The sequence below is a fragment of the Etheostoma spectabile genome, chromosome 5 (assembly GCF_008692095.1).
Source record: "Etheostoma spectabile isolate EspeVRDwgs_2016 chromosome 5, UIUC_Espe_1.0, whole genome shotgun sequence".
Classification (NCBI taxonomy): domain Eukaryota; kingdom Metazoa; phylum Chordata; class Actinopteri; order Perciformes; family Percidae; genus Etheostoma; species Etheostoma spectabile.
The window spans coordinates 12,040,695-12,059,341 of NC_045737.1; the positions used below are offsets into that span (position 1 = coordinate 12,040,695).

General features: G+C 41.8%; 1 protein-coding gene across 1 annotated transcript in view; it reads right to left on the minus strand.

The window, feature by feature from the left end:
* LOC116690196 (GDNF family receptor alpha-2) overlaps positions 1 to 17,584 on the minus strand; it is a 71,371-nt gene extending 53,787 nt beyond the window's left edge. Inside the window, exons 1-3 of the mRNA XM_032517025.1 lie at positions 16,883 to 17,584; positions 14,459 to 14,815; positions 3,234 to 3,320 (exon numbers count right to left, since the gene is read on the minus strand). Of these exons, the coding sequence (XP_032372916.1) occupies positions 3,234 to 3,320; positions 14,459 to 14,815; positions 16,883 to 16,934 (496 nt within the window). The 5' untranslated portion in view covers positions 16,935 to 17,584. The remainder of the gene's footprint in view (positions 1 to 3,233; positions 3,321 to 14,458; positions 14,816 to 16,882) is intronic.
* Positions 17,585 to 18,647: the final 1,063 nt, after the last annotated feature.

Below are 18,647 nucleotides of genomic sequence, written 5' to 3' on the forward strand. Positions count from 1 at the left end.
AGCAGTTCAGATTACATTATGTGCTTACATAATTGCAAAAGGGTTCTCCAATGTTTTCACAGTTAGGTTTTGATAATGATATGATATGATGGTATCAGATTAGCGAACAGAATGAGCCTTTGGAACATTGGATGAATGGTTGCTAATAACGGAAAATGTAGATTTTGCATTAAAGATCCACCCCCCCCACTCAGATCAGCTGGTATTCTGTCTATAATGGAGTGGAATAGAAATTTCGAATTGACCGGTAGTGTATATGGCCGTATTTCTTGAGCACATGGTGCAACTGCAGCCACATTTAAAATGACTATATGTGACTTTTAAATGTTTACTGTGCAATAAATGATCTAAGAACGCTATTTTTATATAGTTTTTATCAATGCCTCTGCCCGGGTCTGATGTTTCCCACAAAGTCACAGAATGATTGACGGCAGGTAGACGGCGCTACATACCCCCCCATTCTGATAGGTCACAGATTTTGGTGTAACACCGGAAAAAAACCTGTGTTATTGTGTCCAACCAGGTAAAGGGTAGCAGGAGATTTCTTTATATAGGCTTGATAGTATTATAATGTTATTTTAGACGTTAAAAGTTAGTTATGGCTGATACTGGGGTTGGACCATCACAGGAAAGAAAGAAATTAAAGAAAGAGGGAAAGGTAAAGACAATCGGCAAAATAGGGGTCAAACTCGGTCGGACTTTTAAAAGATGGAGACAATTACGGGATTTTAAATGATTCAAAAACGTCCCAGAAAGGGCCCTCAGTTATGTATTATGTTTATTCCATTCATAAAATAACTTTAGATTGGACGATGTGGTTGTACGTCAGTAACCAACATTAATTAATGCCCCCCCTTCCATTTAGTGCGTCTTTGTGTTGGCTTACTATTTTCTTTTCTCTTGTCCTCCTATACTTGTGTAAAGCGTCCTTGGGTTTCCTGAAATGGGCCATATTAATCTAACTTATTGTGACGTTGGTTACAACAATCTGGACAGCAGGTGTGGTCCAAAGCGGACGCTAGAATCTACACAAACTAAAAGTTACATATAGCCACTTAAAATGAATCAATTTTGAATTATTTTTGCAATATTTGACGTCATTTTGCTCAACAGCAACAGGATACGCTGAATTTGCCATAACGCTGTAGTCATGAGTCTTACTCACTTGAAAGTTTTCTGTACAAAGACCCCAAAAAAATCAGAAATCTATGATTGTTGCTCAATCAAAATCCAGGTGCAACTTCTGAGCATTTTCTGTCATTAAAATAACAATTTGTGCAGCCTTGGTGGAAGAATGCTCTTCCTGAATGCTTTCTAGATGAATATGCACTTAAATCAGGGAAGGCAGTTTGCCATGATTTCTCCAAACGCCAAAGTAATCAAAGTCTGCATTTTTTAGAAATAATTATTTTGGTACTCTCTACTTCTTTTAATATATCAAACAAGCGCATTTTCAAAAACAAGTGATACACTGGTAATTTCCAGCGTAAGGGATTTTACAAGAAGCGTGTCTTTCTTGCACCTCCCAGTTAAAAAACAAAGCAAGATACATCAGCTAAAAAGAAAGGGAAAATGTGCTGTCTTCAGTGTTTGTAGATTGCTTTTGGCAAAAAAAAAAGAAGAAAAAAAAAAATAGAAGAGAACATCCTCTGGAAATTCCTGTCAGAAATGGATGAAAGAAAACGATTGAATTTCCAAGTGACTGTAGCCTGTAATTCTTGCAATGGACAGAATGGTCCCTGCGTCCAATCCCACCTATTATATGTACTTGCTTCTCTGCACTGCATTAACCATTGTAGCCTTAAGTCTAGTCTTAAAATACGATCTGCCTTGATTAGTGATACCGTGACCATAATAACCCGTAAATTAGACAGCAAGCTTTAGCGCCCCTGCTGAGTGCTGGGCTGTTTAATTAGTAAACCAAAGAGGAAATCAAACTGAAAGCTGAATCAATAGCTGGGGAAAAAATGTGGGGTAATACACTGAGAGTACGTGGTTTACCTCGCAAGTCCAAGCCCACAACCAACATTGCCATATGTCACAAGAGCAGTGTTCAGTTCCTTTACTTAAAGTGCTATAATTATGCTCATTTTCAGGTCCATAATTGCATTTAAAGGTTATATCAGAACAGGTTTACATAATTTTTAAAAACACCATATGTTTGCGGTAGTGCACATTGCTGTAGCTCCTCTTTTCACCCTGTGTGTTGAGCTCTCTGTTTTAGCCACAGAGTGAGGCATCTCACTTCTATTGCATCTTTGTTGGAAGTCGCACATGCGCAGTAACCAGGTAAGTCCTGCTAGCTTATCAGTTGCAGAGTATGAGAGCATGCCACGCTAGCAGCTAGGCTAGCAGCTAGGTATGCTGCTAGGCTAGCAGCTAGGCGAGCATTATAACGTGTGTTACAAAGTGACGCACGTTCATTGCGGAAGTAAAAGCTGGACTACAATAGAGCTGTGTTTGTGAACAGTGTTTCCTGGTAAGTCCCTTTCTGGAAGATTTTGGGCTTTTTTTACTTTGTAAACCCATAACATGTCAAAACAGAAATCTAACACAATAAAGGAAAGGGAAAAAGCCAAAAAGCATAATATGAACACTAGTAGTAAAAGTATTGCCACACTTTAAAATTACTCTGTTACAAGTAAATGTCCCGCATTGAAAATGTTACTTAAGTAAAAGAACGTACAGTACGTATCATGCGTAAAAATGTGCTCAAAGTTTTAAAAGTAAAAAAAAAACTCAATGCAGAAAAATCCTCACATTTTAGAAGCTGGAAACAATCAAAACCGTCAATACTGTCAATCAACTAAGTGGGTAGTTTGATCTTAATGTGTAAAGTAACTAGTAACTGAAGATGTCAGATGAATGTAGTGGAGTAAAAAATACAATATTTCTTTCTGAAATGTAGCGGAGTAGAAGTAGAAAGTGGAACGAAAAGAAAAGACTCAGGTAAAGTACAAATACCTCAAATTAGTACTTGAGCACATAACTTGAGTAATGCACCTCAAGTTATGTACATTCCACCACTCCAAAACCCAATTCATTCAAAAGCCAAGGACGGTTGACCGGTGGAAGGCCAGTGAGGAAAGAGCGACACAGGTTTTTTAGACCACTACATTGTTATTTCTCCCAAAGGAAGCTCTGGGTTACCCTCTCTGGAGTAAATATTCCCCCCCCTCCCCCATATCGCATCTCACAAACCGACCAAGTGTTAAAGATCAAACCGACGATACCTGAAGAGATGGAGGCCAAGCGGAATGCGTCGGGGTGTCGGTTCGGTGCTACAGGTTCATACGGGGATGAGTCGTCCATGTCACCACCTGGAACAGTAAGGATGACAAAGATGTATTATCACTCAACTGGAAGACGTTATATTCCCAGCGGAGCAGAGCATTTGAGCATTTTCCAAAGAATCAAGACAGAAAAAGGAGTGCATTCCAGCTCCGACAACCTGAAAGAACACACAAAAACAGACAGCTCTTAATTAATGGAAACGCTGTAACAGATCAGCTTTATAGCAATGTTTTGGATTTAAATGTTACATTAGATTAGTTAACAGTACAGTACAAGGTGATCAACAACGGAGGCTCGTCTACACTACTACATTTTCATTTTTAAGCAGTGTTTTGAGACAAAAAGTTAGAGTTAGAGCCCTAGTATAGTAATCTCTGTCTATATTAACACAAATCATATGACCATTTAAATACATTGGGCACGTGCTTGACGGTGTAAACAGGAAGCAGATTGTCTGACATTTCTCTGCGATTGGATATCATGGATGTATGAGATAAAAAATACCGAAAATACGTTAGAGAAATAACAAAAATGGCGAAAAGTAAGACCAAGGATTTATTTGTTTGAACCGATGAGGTGGAACTGTTACTGACAGGTGTGTAAAGGCTCTGACACACCAACCCGACGGCCGACTGTCACAAATACCAGTCGGACTGATCGTTTGGCTCCCGTCGGTCCAAAAAGTGCTTCGGAACACACCGAAGGGACACATATAACACTGTATGTCTCCATAGCAGCCGGCAGCGCTAATCTGTAGTGTCGGCCCAAAAATTAAAAACGGAAACGCGTCACGTGGGTCTGGCTTCTCCTGAATTTCAAAGCTGACAATAATGGCGGGCTCGTTCGGAATAAGATCTCGTATTTTACAAAAGCGTTTTCCTGAAAACTTTTTAACCCTCATGTAGAAATATCAAATAATTTTGGAAAAAACATCCAAAAAAAAGTACACACAACATCGAAAAAGTGACAAAAATGTCCGAAAAAGCGATAAAAGAGTTGAAAAAATACTTTTTTTTCACGGTTGACGGGAAGACAACACAAGGGTTAAGTGGTTAATAGGCCATGCAGTTGTTGAATCTGTGTTTTTTTTATTGCCAAAGGTCAGTTTGAACGATTTTTGTCAGATTTTGAGAGGCGTTCACGCGTCACGCTCATCCCGCTCGTCATTTTAGGTAAGTCGGTTCATAAATGCACTGATTCGCTAGTCAAGGGCTAGCACTCCACCAATCAGATTAGTCATCGAGTCCGACTGCCCGCCCGCTGATTCAACAAGTCAAATCGGGCTGATTTAAAGCCGACGGCTCCTCCGACTGTCGACGGCACGGAACACACCGAACAGACTCGAGTCACCGACCTCACCAGACTGCCTAACGGATTGATGTGTCAGCGCCTTAACCCCACCTAACCGATAAGACCGACTGATATGCATCAACGTTTCCAAATGTCTCAGTTTGTGCTTATCCAGCAGCAGTGTTTCCAAATGTCTCCGTTTCACTGGCTCGGAAACACCAGAGTAGTGTGGACGTGTGGCAGAAACAGCAAAAGATATTCTTTTTAACAGCAAAATGTTGTAGTGCAGATGCAGCCTGAGGTTTTTTTTTTCTTCCCTGCTGACAATCGCCGGCGCCGGTCGTGAAAAAAATAAATAAAAGAATAGAAATTTAAAATCAAATTAGCACTCAACTGACTGAGTCTCTCCCCTGTGCCTGCTTCTCTGTAGGCCCTAATCCCACGTTTAAAATTCATAGCCATTCGGTGTGATTGAGACAAGGCCTCCAGTGTGTAATAGCTTTGCATTCGGATCCCAAAAGAAACACAGCGAGGGTGTTGTGAGGAAGGTATGCAGGCCCGCTGTTACAAATGAGAAAATCTGAAACCTGTTGGTACAAGACAGTGCTGCCTACACAACCAATCAGTAGATCCAATCAATAGTTTTAGTACGTTTTGTTTATCAAAGTCCTCCTCGGATGCTTTCCAAAAGGATGCCGATAAAATGCTGCCTCGTAGCTGCTTCGATAATAAGCAAGGCTGTTGTGAAAGGTGTGCGTGCGTGCGTGCGTGTGTGTGTGCGTGCGTGCGTGTGTGTGTGCGTGCGTGCGTGCATGTCTGTTTACCAGTTCATTTACGTTGTGTTACAGAGTTATTTATGTATCCTGTGAACATATTTGAAGTAAGCGTCATCAATTCGTGAATTCGATCCATTAAAACTAAATCAAAAGCACAAGAAGATGTGTCCGCTGGCTGTCGGTAAAAAGCGATGACTAAAGTAAGAAGTGCATGCGTGCGTTCTTGTGAGAAGGAGAAAAAAAGAGCAGAGGACAGTCAGACTAGAGACACAAAGGAGAAAAAGGAAAAAGCAGACTAAGACAGAAAAATGGCCGAAGGAGAGGAGAAACACACAAACACACGAATCCTCCAATGAATGTGTCTTTCTTATTCATATTTATTTTGTATTGACAGATATATAGGCACGTAAATGTATTTAACAGTGTATTTCTGCATTACCCACATCTTTGTTCATGTGTACCCTTTCCGCAAAGACACCGAGACCGGAGACGCTGCCGGACTCGAGATCTCTCAGTATGTTTAATTACAACAATTACCTTCTAGCGCTATAGTCCTTCAGAAGCCTTTCAGGAGTTCAAGACTACCACTTACTCGGCAAACAGCCACCTTCCATGTCTGTTCTCAGCAGTAGACAGCAATTTAAAAAAAAAAAAAAAACGAGGCAAATATTCCACAGAAAAGCGTAATGCTTCCTCCACACTGCACCAAGAACACTTTGTGCTGTACAGAGCAACATGGAAATAAAGGATCCTCTATCTTTTGCCAAAAGCAAAACATGGGGTTATGAGGTTGCTTAGCGTTGTAGCAGCTCCTTACAGAGAAGCTTCGCTGGGATGGAAACGGTACACATTTAATTACACAAGTAGAACTTTACAATGTGCACTGTGGTGAACCTATAAGACAATAATGTCAAGCCACAGCAGCGGCAGCAGCGGCAGCACAGTACTTGATGAATATTAAAAGCTTATTTACATGGATGTTACAAGCCGTGCTGAATCAAAAAATTGCAAAACACACTGTAATCACACACACCCTTAGGCTGTGAAGAAGAAAAACACACAGCATGAGGTCTTGTTGTACTTAAAAAAAGGAAAAGGCTCTTTGACAGTCATCCTGGACCCAATTATGCATTCGTAACAGAGAATTCTTCCCAGCTGTTTAGCGATAAGATGTTTTTAGCCACAGGGCAACAACTTATCGCTGTAATTAAGCCTCCGTTTGACTTCATTTGCTCTGACTGTATGGAGCATGACCGGCAAAGCTCAGACAGACATGCGGGCCTTTCAATCACTACAGCATGAGAGGAATACTGCCTTTAAGTGGATTCACAGTCTCTCTCTTTTGCAATGAGGGGTTTTATGAAGCTGTTATGCGCCTGCCATCACTCATCCCTTTTCCCAAGCATTATCAATGAAGCTAAACTCCTGAGGTGATGCAAACAGTTTATGGCTGGAGGCAATTTTAATAACTGTCTTTTACCTTCTTTTTTTTTTTTTTCCAAAGTGCCCTACTCCGATTCCTTTCCTGTTTATGCTGATTATATATTGTTCCCTCTTTTTTTGCCGCAGGCAATGTTGGAAAAAAATCAAATAGCCATATTACATACTTTGTGTTTAAGTAATCGCAACATATTATAACACTGCTTCTGTTCTCATATTAATCACACACAGAGAAAGCTCAGCACAGCCGGAGAAGCCTGGAGCACAGTCGGAGGTCCTCTGCAGAGCCCCGACGGTTACTGCGCAAACTCAGCTGGTAACAAAAGGTGGCCGAGACTTTGCTTTCAGAGTTCCCAAAGATTGCATGTGAGCTGTCAGTGGAGATCTGGTAAAATAGAACACGTTCCTCTTTATACCACTTCCTAAAGCCCCACTTGTATTCTATAGAAATGTGTCAGAAGTTGCGCTGGACTATGGGCATTCACATTTTTATTACTTTAAGATAAATGCATTAATCTTTTCTCTCAGCTTCCTCCCATAATGTGCTCATTTTAACAAAGAAAAGATAAGGTAAAGTGGTACAACACAACACAAGTTGGAGCATAAATTCAGTTAACGGCTCAGCGTTTGAAGTGATATGACATTTTAAACTCAATTCCGAACCACACAAATGGAATATTGGATTATCTGCGAATAATATTTCAAGTCACAATTCCAATCCAGTGTGGCGTGGTGGGCAAACACAGCTGTGGAAATGAGTGCTGAATTTTCAAGCCATCCCTTTGGCTATGCGAATGTTAATATGAATAGTTGCACACGTTGCTTACCTAAATCAGCATTTTATAATACTTGGTGCCAGGTACTAAGTGTTGAGTATGGTGTAAATCCTGCATCTGTAAAAATCATCTTTATGGCATAGCGGCATATTGGAGAGAACATTAAAAACAGGCAGCAGCCCAATATATCAGCCTCTCCTCACCATTTTACATTTAATACCAATGGAATCCCCATAATGTTGGACGTCGTAAATTGACAACAGCTTAAATATCAGGCATCTTAAATATTTACTATAAACATGATTAGTGCGGCTGTATTGATAACTGAGGGATAACGACCCAAAAGATGAAACTAGATATATAAAATGTGTTTTGGCTCCTACAGTTGTCACGCTTCGAAGAACTCGGCTGACATATTTCAACGAGCAGCAGCTATTTCAATTAATGATGCAGAGAGTGAAAGGGAGAGAGAGAGCGAGAGAGGGAGGGAGAAGTAGCCATGCTGTGATGACAGCCGCCGGCCCGGTAGTTGACTTCTGTGATGCACATTCATTCAGCGCCGCGGTGAACCTTCCTGCCAGGAGTGAGTCTTAATGCCCAAATCATGACAGTATTCACTGAGCAGAATGGGCCGTCACTCACTCTCCTCTCTGATAGAGAGCCTGAGAACTCACTTTACTATAAAAGGGTAATCTAAACCACCCCCATCCCCCCCCAACCCCCCACCCCGCTCCCTGGCCCACACTGTCCAACTCACTATACAGCCTCATTGTGAATGGGAGTCATCTCGGGGCACTTCACCCTTGCCAGGGTGGAAAATCATCATTAGGGCAGATTTACGAGGACAAACAGTGCCTGTTTTGTCATCTTATTTCACTAATCTTCTTCACATTTTGGGATGAAAGATAAAAAGGGGGTGAAAAGGACGAGGACGGGGCGAGCTCTGAAAGACCTCATTGATCGCATCCAGAAGCTATCGACAGGCACCTTCCTCTGATGATGAAGCAGCCACCTGGCGAGCGCCCTGCTAGGCCTCCAGTGACGGAGCGATGGTGGGGGGGTGGGGGGGGAGCAGAGAGGACGTATTCAGCATGCAGGAGCCTGCTTCCCACATCCCCTGACATGCGGGCCAGGCTGGAAAAATGTTCTGCTTATGACAGTGGATGGCTAAGGTAATGGCCGGTGACTGCTACCATTGCTCATAGTAATGATGGTTTCACAGGAAATACTGTGTACCTTTGTAACTCCCCCCCCCCCCCCCCCCCCTTCTCTGTCTCTCTCTTAAATTTTCTTCCCCCCCCCCACTCATCATTTATCTACCATCCTCTCCTCACCCCCCGTCCTCATCTCCTGTCCTCTCTCTCGCTCTCCCCATTTCTTTTCCTCCCTGCTTACGTCTATCACGATGTGCACAGCATTCTTACACTGTCCGATTCATCCAGCTTCCCATACAGCATCAGGGGCCAACCTGCGGTATTAGCATGATGTGGTGACATATTCGCTGGGTAACCTTTGCGAAAATGGGGGGGGGAAATAAATCATGCCACATAATTGTCTGGTATTCTCGTCATTGCATGTTAAGTCTTCTCTCACAATGAACTGGGGCAGACTGGTGTGGAGCTCTCCTATCTCTCTCTCTCTCTCTCTCTCTCTCTCTCTCTCTCTCTGCAGAAAAAGTTGGCTCAGCTAATTAAACTGCTCTGAAAGGTCCCCACAAAAGATCTTCGATTACTACTTTGAGACCCAGGCTGCACAGTGGTTTCATAGCTGAGGTTATGAACTAATGTATGTTAGTAGTGTGGAATTTATCGTTTAAATTACTGAAATCCTCCAAGGCTTTGGCCACATGAGGCTGTGGGCACAATTGAAAGAGAACCGTAGCTGCCTATACAATATCCTTGTGTGAAGCAGCCATTGTTTCTTTCTTAGTAATTACGTCGTTTATAGATTCAAACTCCTCGACCTCATTGCCTCACACAAACTCTTCTTTTTTTTTCTTTTTCAGAGCATAAACCGCCCATTATCCATCAAGGACGGCTGCATTGGCGCATTGAAATCACCTGCCATTTTCCGTTAGAAAACACAACTAACAGGTCACCATAAGCATCATTACTGAAGGCTCAAAGACTAGCATTATAAAACCCCTACAATTTTGGGTTGTTAAGCCAATCAGTAGTCTACTATAGCCTAAAGGTAGGCAACAACAGGAAATCTAACCCCACATCATAGCTGGGGAGTCCCACCAATGTGTGTTTAGCTTCCACCACCTGCTGGAATGTGCTGCGATTTCAAGAAGACACATCAAGCAACGCACTCTCATGACCGGGTTTGTATGATGACAGTTACGAGCAACAATTCGTATGACATCCTACAAAATTAGGAGTTACAAGATGACAGTCAAGTATCAGGAGGTTAGGAGGTGGACCAACCCCAACCTCCTAACTTCACCTTCAACCATAATTGTTTCCAACAAAAAAAAATACAAATAAAAGGGGAATCTGTAAAAACTTTGCCTGTCTTGAGCTTATTGTCATGGTCAGTTATCATTCCTAGTAATTAGCTCTACTTTTTGAAACCATTTTGTTGATGCATGACTTCAACCACAGTGGACTGACAAAGAGACAAAGTAATGAACTGGAAGATCTTTCCAAGGTTGTTATGAGTCTTTCAATGACTGAAATTCTGTAAATGACTTACAGCACAGCCCTCGAACTGATTCACTCCTATGTGGTATGGTCTTTTAGTCAATAAAGTCCTTTTGATCTAGAAAATAAAGATCCTCTATCAAGGATGTAGAACTGTGCACATTTCAAATGCAATCATCTGTTATTTGAGTACAAACCTTCCAATGATTCCTGCATTCATTCACACATGAAAAATGAAAAAATGTGAGGTCTAAAAGAAAGCTAAATGATGTCCTGAGAATGTAAGAAGTGCCAAACGGTACATTTCCACGTGATAAGAGAACAAATGTAGGGAGGTAGCACACTAGGAGTCGCCTTATGAATACAGTTGTACCAGTGACCGAACCTGGTGCCATACTACCCGAGAGTACAACTCGAAGTGGTGAGTCCAAGCTTAAGGGCTCCTGCACACTGCCTGCGTGGCGTGAGCGTGTCAGCTGCGTAGCGTGTCCATTTTTATTTCGGCTCCCATGTTAACAGGTTAGAGCTTGCACACCGCCTGCGGCTCGAGCCACGCCGAAAACGAGTGCATGCTAGAAAAAGATCCAATAGTTTTAAACTTCAACAGAGGACCCGCCTTCAAGGAAGATAACACTTGTCAATGGAGAGAGACCAGACTCTCTGTACAAATGAAATGTACCAGAGTCTGGTAGGACCAGGCTAAGTTGGTTTAGCAGTAACTAATCATTAGTGCTTGAATCCCAGTCAATCAGTAACTACTCATTAACTAACCATTCGTTACTCATTCATTCCTGACTGTACAACGAACACTGTTGACTCTTTGCAATATATCCTGTATCCCATGTGCCATTATCATTACATCTGTGCATAATTTTTCATTTAGGCAATTTTCAAAGTGCAATTTAATAATTCATGTGTAACTTATTGTATAATACTGTTTGCTATATTTTGTACACTTATCTATCTCTGTAAACTTACCTATCTTTGCTGTTGCAGACTGCAATTTCCCCACTGTGGGACAAATAAAGGTTTTTCTTATTTTATCTTATCTTATTCCTCATTAGTTAATTATTAACTACCTACTTTTTTTGTGTACCTTATTGTAAAGTCTTACCGAGATTTTTGGGGGGGAAAGTCAAAAGGAACTGTAGTTGCTGAAACACCCTTTTTATGGTCTTAGGTTGCAGCAAAGTGGCGGTGAATGTTACTTATCCTATTGAGATTATCACATGTTACACAGGTATTTTGCTTTCCTCTTTCTGTCAGCTATCCTTGTCCTTTCCTCTTCTCTAGCTCGACTCCTGATCTTTTAATCTTTAGTTCCTCGCTTTTCTTATCTTTCTCCTTCACAAACTCTTGCGCTCTTCATCTCCCCACATTAACATGAGTGAAACAAGACTTTCAAAGCTGCATTACGCATTATCTGACCCACTACCAACATTAAAAACCTTCCTGATTTGTCCACAAATGATTTTTAAAGTGGTTTAGTGCCATTTCAGGAGGGTGTGTTGGGATTCGGCCCTTCGTGTTTGTTTCCAGAGATGGATGTTGTACATAGATTGTTTCCAGTTAGCAAAGCCTGCTTGACTGCACAATGGATTGTGATTAGATTAAAGCTGCACTATGAGAGCTTTTGGTTTGTGTTAAAGCGGGGTATTATCTCAGAGGGACGACAGGGCCAAAACAGGACAGTGCTGAGAGGCTTTTATTCATAAAAGAAACACAAGCTCTGTGAAGGGCACGCTGCAGGCACAGGAGGTCTTTCTCCTTGACAGCCAGACAACTTGCATGATGCTTTCAAACACAAAATACTTTGACTTATGCGGCTGTTTGTTGAGGGAAAGGAGAAAAGGAGTGAGAAAGAGACATACGAAGGGGAAAGTGTTAGAAAAAGAGAGAAAGACAGGGAGGGAGGCAGAAGGCCTGGGGAGCATCCATGTCATTACATTTCCCTTGAACTCATGTCAGGGACCCTCTGCTGCCATCAGTCTGATGAAGTGTAGCTGGTGCTATGAGCAGTCAGCCTAGCAAATCACTTCACGGATCACAACACAAAAGCCCAGAATGCTCAGAGCTCGGAGACTTTGCAACATTTCCACCATTAGCCCACATGTCAAAACAGCTGAGCACATTATGTCCTCCATGTTTACATGGCATGACACTTGGCATCAGTCACAGAGCAATGTCACTGTTGGGTTATGGCCCCCCTTTAGCCTGGCCACAAGGGGGCAAGGCATCTCCAGCCGCTCTGATTCAGTTAGATTTGTCTTCACACAGTATGTAACACAGACTAAGTTTACATGTACACTATGTTCAGTTTTTTGCCCTTATTTAAAAAAAAAGACAATGTTCGAATTAAGCTGTTTTCACGGCTAATGAAAGTGAATATTCCACTAACATTCCCGTTACCATTCAAAGAAATGTCACTAATGGCCGACTTTGTTTTAACTGTAACTTTTTTTTTTAACAGCCTCCCTCTTTCATCACTTCAACCACCTTCTTGAAAATGTCCCCAAAAACTTGTTGATACACAAGTCTTTCATAGTGTTTAAAAGTGACTGTGTTTCGCCTTTTGTTTTTTTTGGGGGCATGCATCTCTCCGTCAGCCTTACAAACTGTATGCAGCTCAGTAATCCTTAAACAGGTAAAAAGACCAAACACTGTCGCAAACTGCGGTAAAAAACCCCAATTGAGACACACTCCGAATAAACTGTATACATGTCCAAAGAATTCTTCTAAAACCCAAAGTATACTGGCATATCACACATGTCTTAGTTGGAAAATTTTAAATTCAGAAAAAGGGCTTAAGAATATCCAAACTGAAGAAGCTGTTTACATGACGTGTATCAAATATGTAAATGTACGCATTTAAATGTACTCACTGTGTTCTCTTGAACCTGTGACCAAGAGTCATGTCCGTTCACGAGGCTGCTTTATGTTCTCTAAACACATTGCAATGGTAAAACCAGAAGGTGTCAATGTTACAACAAGAGCGCTATTTTATGTCCTGCATAAGTGGACACATAAGGGCCTGAGCTATACAACTATAACCTAATTACATGGTAATATGGAACACTTTAGGTAAAAAACAATAAGAGTACCATAACAGGTTTACTTGATGTAATCCCATTATAGTTCCATTACCTTTCGAGAGGGTGAGGAAAGTGGGAAAACATATGTATTTTTCATCAGGGGCTTCTGGGTATCACTATAAAAGGGCATAAGGGATATAGCATCAACAATGGGTGTGGTGTACATGACCGGAAAGTACACTTCAGAACATTAGTCAGAACATTAGTTTAAAATGAACGTTATGACGCAAAAGAACGCTCTACATCATAGCCACTGATACCAATAGAGGTATCCCCAAACAGACTACTTACTGCAGCAATGCATGTGCATCTGCATGTACGCATGTATTGTTGTACATGACCAAGAGAGCCCTGCTATACATAGTCAGTAACAAAACCATTGAACATGTTATAAGTACAGATGTTTCAATACCAATACCAGTATCGGAAAAGCCTCTGATACTGCCTAAAATGCTGGCATCGGCATCAGCAAGTACTGGAGTTTATGCACGATCCAATACTGTGTAATTTATCCCGGAAAAAAATCTCCTTTAAAGTAGTTTTTTTAAGGTTCTTTTTCCGTTATGACTTGCTGTCAAACTAGATGATGAAAGAAAGTTCAGTGGCATTCATTCTCTGTGTGTTTTCCTGTTTTAAAATGGGTTTAACATGATTTTTTTTTTACCATAATTAGAGCTCTAATGTGTGTGCAAGTGCAAGCACACATCATAAACCTGCTTTCATTTTGTTTCGTTGATGTGGGACCTATACAGGTTTGATGGCCTCTGACATGCACGTACTGTACATGCCAAGGCCTCTTTTATCATTGCATTTTTAACACACTGGCATCGGGTCAGTACTCGGTATTAGACAATACGCTAATTCAGGTATCGGAATTGGCATCGGATAGGAAAAATTGTATCGGAACATCTGTAGTTATAAGTTGAGCTCACAGTGACAGAGAGAATGCAGAAGTTCACAACGCTGAAGATCCAGCTCATTTATAATTAACTTGTAAATGAAAAAGAAGCAAGTGCAAGTTCATTTCGGAATAGCACACAAGACGCTGAACGACTCAAAGAGGTGTTATTATCATTATCACAGGATCTGAAATTGCCACAAGATGTGACGTGAAGAGAATTGTATTAAAAACATCTGCCTCCTACCTTCGGTGAGCCCCATGTGGATGGTCCAGTAGTTCTGCAGACACTGCAGCTCCTTCTTCATGCCCCTCCTGCAGCGGCAGTCATACAGAGGACTAACCAGCAGCACTTCCAAGGCAGCCTGGCACTCCCTGTTGTTGTCCAGCATGGCTTCCTTCTCCTTGCCCACAAGGCACTGGCGCATCACCCGGTACCGAGAGCTGCAGTGAGGGTTCTGGTTGCACCAGTCGCTCGCCTGGATGCAGTCCACCCATTCTGTCTGAGCTCCGGGCCCAGAACCGGTACCCGGAGATCCTGGAGACCCAGTGGCCAAAGACACGGACACAGCTGAGGGACCATCCCAGGAACTCGCTGCCTCACCTGTAGGTGGGGACCAGGGGACAGAGGTGGGGGGGACAAGAGACAAAGGGGCTCAGATATTTGCAAATTAATATGTGTGTGATTTTGTACTTGTCGATGTGTCAGGGCTTCAACTAACAATTGATGTTTTGTTGATTATTTTCTGGACGAATCGATTAGTTGTTTAGTCAATACAAATCTCACTCCGAACTCTTTGGACAGTGGCTGTCAGCACCTGAAGTGGCGAAAAAAGCCATTCAGCGTGTTTGTAGAACGTTCCGGGGAGAGCAGCAGCTACACGGGGTTTAGTAAGTAGTATGGAAGGCCACAATTCCGGATGAGGAGGTGGGTTGGGGTGGTGGATGGGTCAAACACTGGTCTTTCCCCCAGGAGACCAGGGTTTGTGTCCAGCGTGTTTCCTAACGTTATTTTCTTCTTTAACCATCCCATTATTCCCGCGTGTCACGGAAGCGTAAGCCCACCCACAAACTTTTCCTAAACTCAACCGTCCCGCTCCAGCGAGTCACAGACCTTCTCCTCAACGTAACAGCTTCAAAAGGGACGCCAATACTTCCGACCAACCACGTTTAGTTAAAGCGTGCTATATGACGCAAAAGGAGACTTTTAGCGTCAATAACAACGACAAAGACCTGACCAAGCGTCCGTATTTTACAAGATAGGAGTGCGAATCTCTTGGTTTCCCAAAGCTCAAGGTGACGTCTTTAAATGTCTTGTTTTGTCCACAACTCGAACGATGTTCAGTTTATTGTCACAAAGGAGAGCAGAAACTAAAAAATAGTCCCATTTAAGAGGCTGAAATCACAAAATGACTCAAACCAATTAATCGACTATCAAAGCAGTTGGCGATTAATTGAAAAGTTGACACCTAATCGATCAATCGAATAATCGACGTAGCGCTAATGTGTGTGCAAGTGCAAGTACACGTCATAAACCTGCTGTTATGTTCCGTTGATGTGGGACCTGTACAGGTTTGATGGGCTCGGCCATGCACATACATGCCAAGGCATCTTTTACCAAGACAGTTCCATTCTTCATGGCTCACATGAGTCTAATACATCTCTTCATGGGGTCTTGTTAAGTTCTCATTAAATTCATATTCAGTGCTTTACCTGTGCTTATCTGTGCTCGCTTTAGTGCATCTAAAAGCCTTTAAAACCAATCAGACTGCAGCTTCAGGTTTCCTATTTGAATCAAATTAAAGGAATTCTTGATCACTGAAGTGGAGGCTATCTAATTAATTAACTACACTCAACTCACATCTAGGTAACCAGAAAAATTACAGATAACAAAAAAAAAAAATTAAATAAACAGGGATCCTTGGAGCAGAGACTCAGGTGAGGCCGCTTGACAGGAGTCAAGATTACACACGCACACTCACACACATACACACACACACAAGTAGAGATACTTCTGGTGAAATGGCAAGAGAGACCCCGTGTGGTGATATTGAACATTGGGCTCGGAGAGGAGAGGATACTGCAACAGAACCAGAGAGCAAAGGCGAGAAGAAGAGAAGAGAAACGTGAAGTTAACTGTAAAAATATTTCATCAGTCAGAGGATTTCAACTCAAGCACTGGGCTTTGTGGACGACACTTGAACTGGCATTGTCCTGCTGCTGCTAATGATGATGATGATGATGATAATGATGATGGATTTTCTCATATTAAAACCAAAAGCCTAAAAGTTGTTCCAGTCATGAGATGTGTATTCCAACTATGGATGCTGCTGTTCTTTAATGGATCCAGTGGAAGTATTTTCACTTGCATAGAACAATTTGGGTTTGTAGCTATATGGGTGACAATTTCACATAATCTAACCTAATCTCATTTTGAAAATGAACAGTATTTGGCTCCATATTTTTTTTTTTAAATAAAATAAAAAACAGAATAAGCCTTGTGCCTTCAAACAACTCCTGCATGAGAAAAAAAGTAGACACATAGCAGAACATGCTCCTTGGCAATAATTAGGCAACTGATGTCTGGATGTATCTCTATATGACCCAGAATATAAAAAAATAACGATTGGCAAAACAATTGTACATATTATTTCAATATTTCACTTCTCACCTAAGAGCAGGAGAAAGCTGGAAATGCACATCCACACAGTGACAGACTTCATGTTGTTGGAGAGATTAGTTAGGGTCCAGCACGACTGATATTTCCTCCTTATGAAAGGTTAATTCCCCTCTTCGGATCCTTCACCCAGGTGTAGGCTAACTGTTAAAAAATAATATTAATAATAAAAAATAAAAAAAATCAATATCCTCGATACCCACGCACCTCCGACCAAAAAAAAAACCTCGGATCCCAACAATAATCCACGATTTTGTTTTGTTTTTTTGAACACCAGACTCACCACGACACAGTCAAATCCTCTGGAATTGGGGAAAAAAATAAAAAATCAAATGCCAATCAATCAGTCAATCCATGAAAGCAGTTTCTCAGGGTCCGTCTGCGCTGCGCTCGTGCCGACCAACTACTGAGACTTGATCTCTCCGCATTATAAGGGCTCACACTGCCAGCTCCGATTGCCCCTTGGAGACAATTTGTCCTTAAAACATTCCTTAAACTGGCGTGAAACGCTCTGTCAGCTGTGCCAATATCTCTAACGAGATAGCAGAAGTCATTTGAAAAGTGCTCCAAAACGCAGACTGGATTGTGTTTCTCCCCCCCCCCCAAACACCACCACTGACTCTCTCAACAACAAAAAAAAGCTGCGCGCTCCTGCGTGAGGAAGTGAACGATTCTTTTGCACCGACTGCATGTGTGTCGGTGTCGAGACATCACGGCACTTTATAAAGAGGAGTTTGTGTGCGCCTGCAGAGGGCGCTGCCGGAAGGGGGATCTCATTGGAAAACGTGGGACTCGGTCACATCGATAATAAATGCTACCCTATAGAAAGATTACCAAGATGTTCCTGTAATCTTCCTGCAGGGCCAAGGGGGGGGGGGGGCGAGGAGATGCACCTGTGGTACTCAGCAGTGAAATCATAGGGACCTCACTTGGCCTGTTTTCTCAATCTCCTGGGGAATTATTGCTGCAGGATGCTGTGCGAACGCCTATACATTTTGGGAAACAATTTCTGTGATTCATGTATAATATCCTCCTTACACGATGACTATCTCTTTCATAAGGGATATCTTTACAGCATTGGAAAGAGAGATGAGGCCACAACTGCAACACATCAAGGAAGGAATTAGGAAGCAATCATAAGTGTGTTGGCTACTTGCACTCCTAAGAATATCCGGTCTTCCAGCACATGGGGATTCTTTTATTCGAGTATTTAGCAAGACCATTAGGCAAATTGATCTTGCTGAATACGTGAAAATAGGCAAAAAATTTCCTTTTGTTGGCTGATATTATAAGGGCATCATACTCACAAGTCATTGCAATTTGCAAATGTTTTTGAGGGTTTTAAGGGTGGACTCTACAACGATGATGAAAATGTCATTGTTCACATTAAGCACCAGACACATTATGGGTTTTCTCTGATTGAAAGAAAGATACAAAAAAAAAAAAATTAACACAATGCCTCGTATTATATTTCAGCTCGGAGGAAATAAGTCCACCGCGCACAGAAGAATCTGCCATTTCTTTTCAAAGTGGCTTCACATTAAACAAAATGACTTTGCTGTGCATCACTGCTTAAATAGTGCCCGGAATGTCATAAATCTTTACAAATCTTGAAAACAAAGTCTCCATTTAGAGGCACTGACAGTGACAAACTGCAAGGCCACTGACTCATAATGATGTTTGACTGTCAGCCCAGGCTTCCATCCAAGAGGGAAAAGAGCTCGCCGCTATAATGGCAAAATCAGCCTCATTCTGCCTA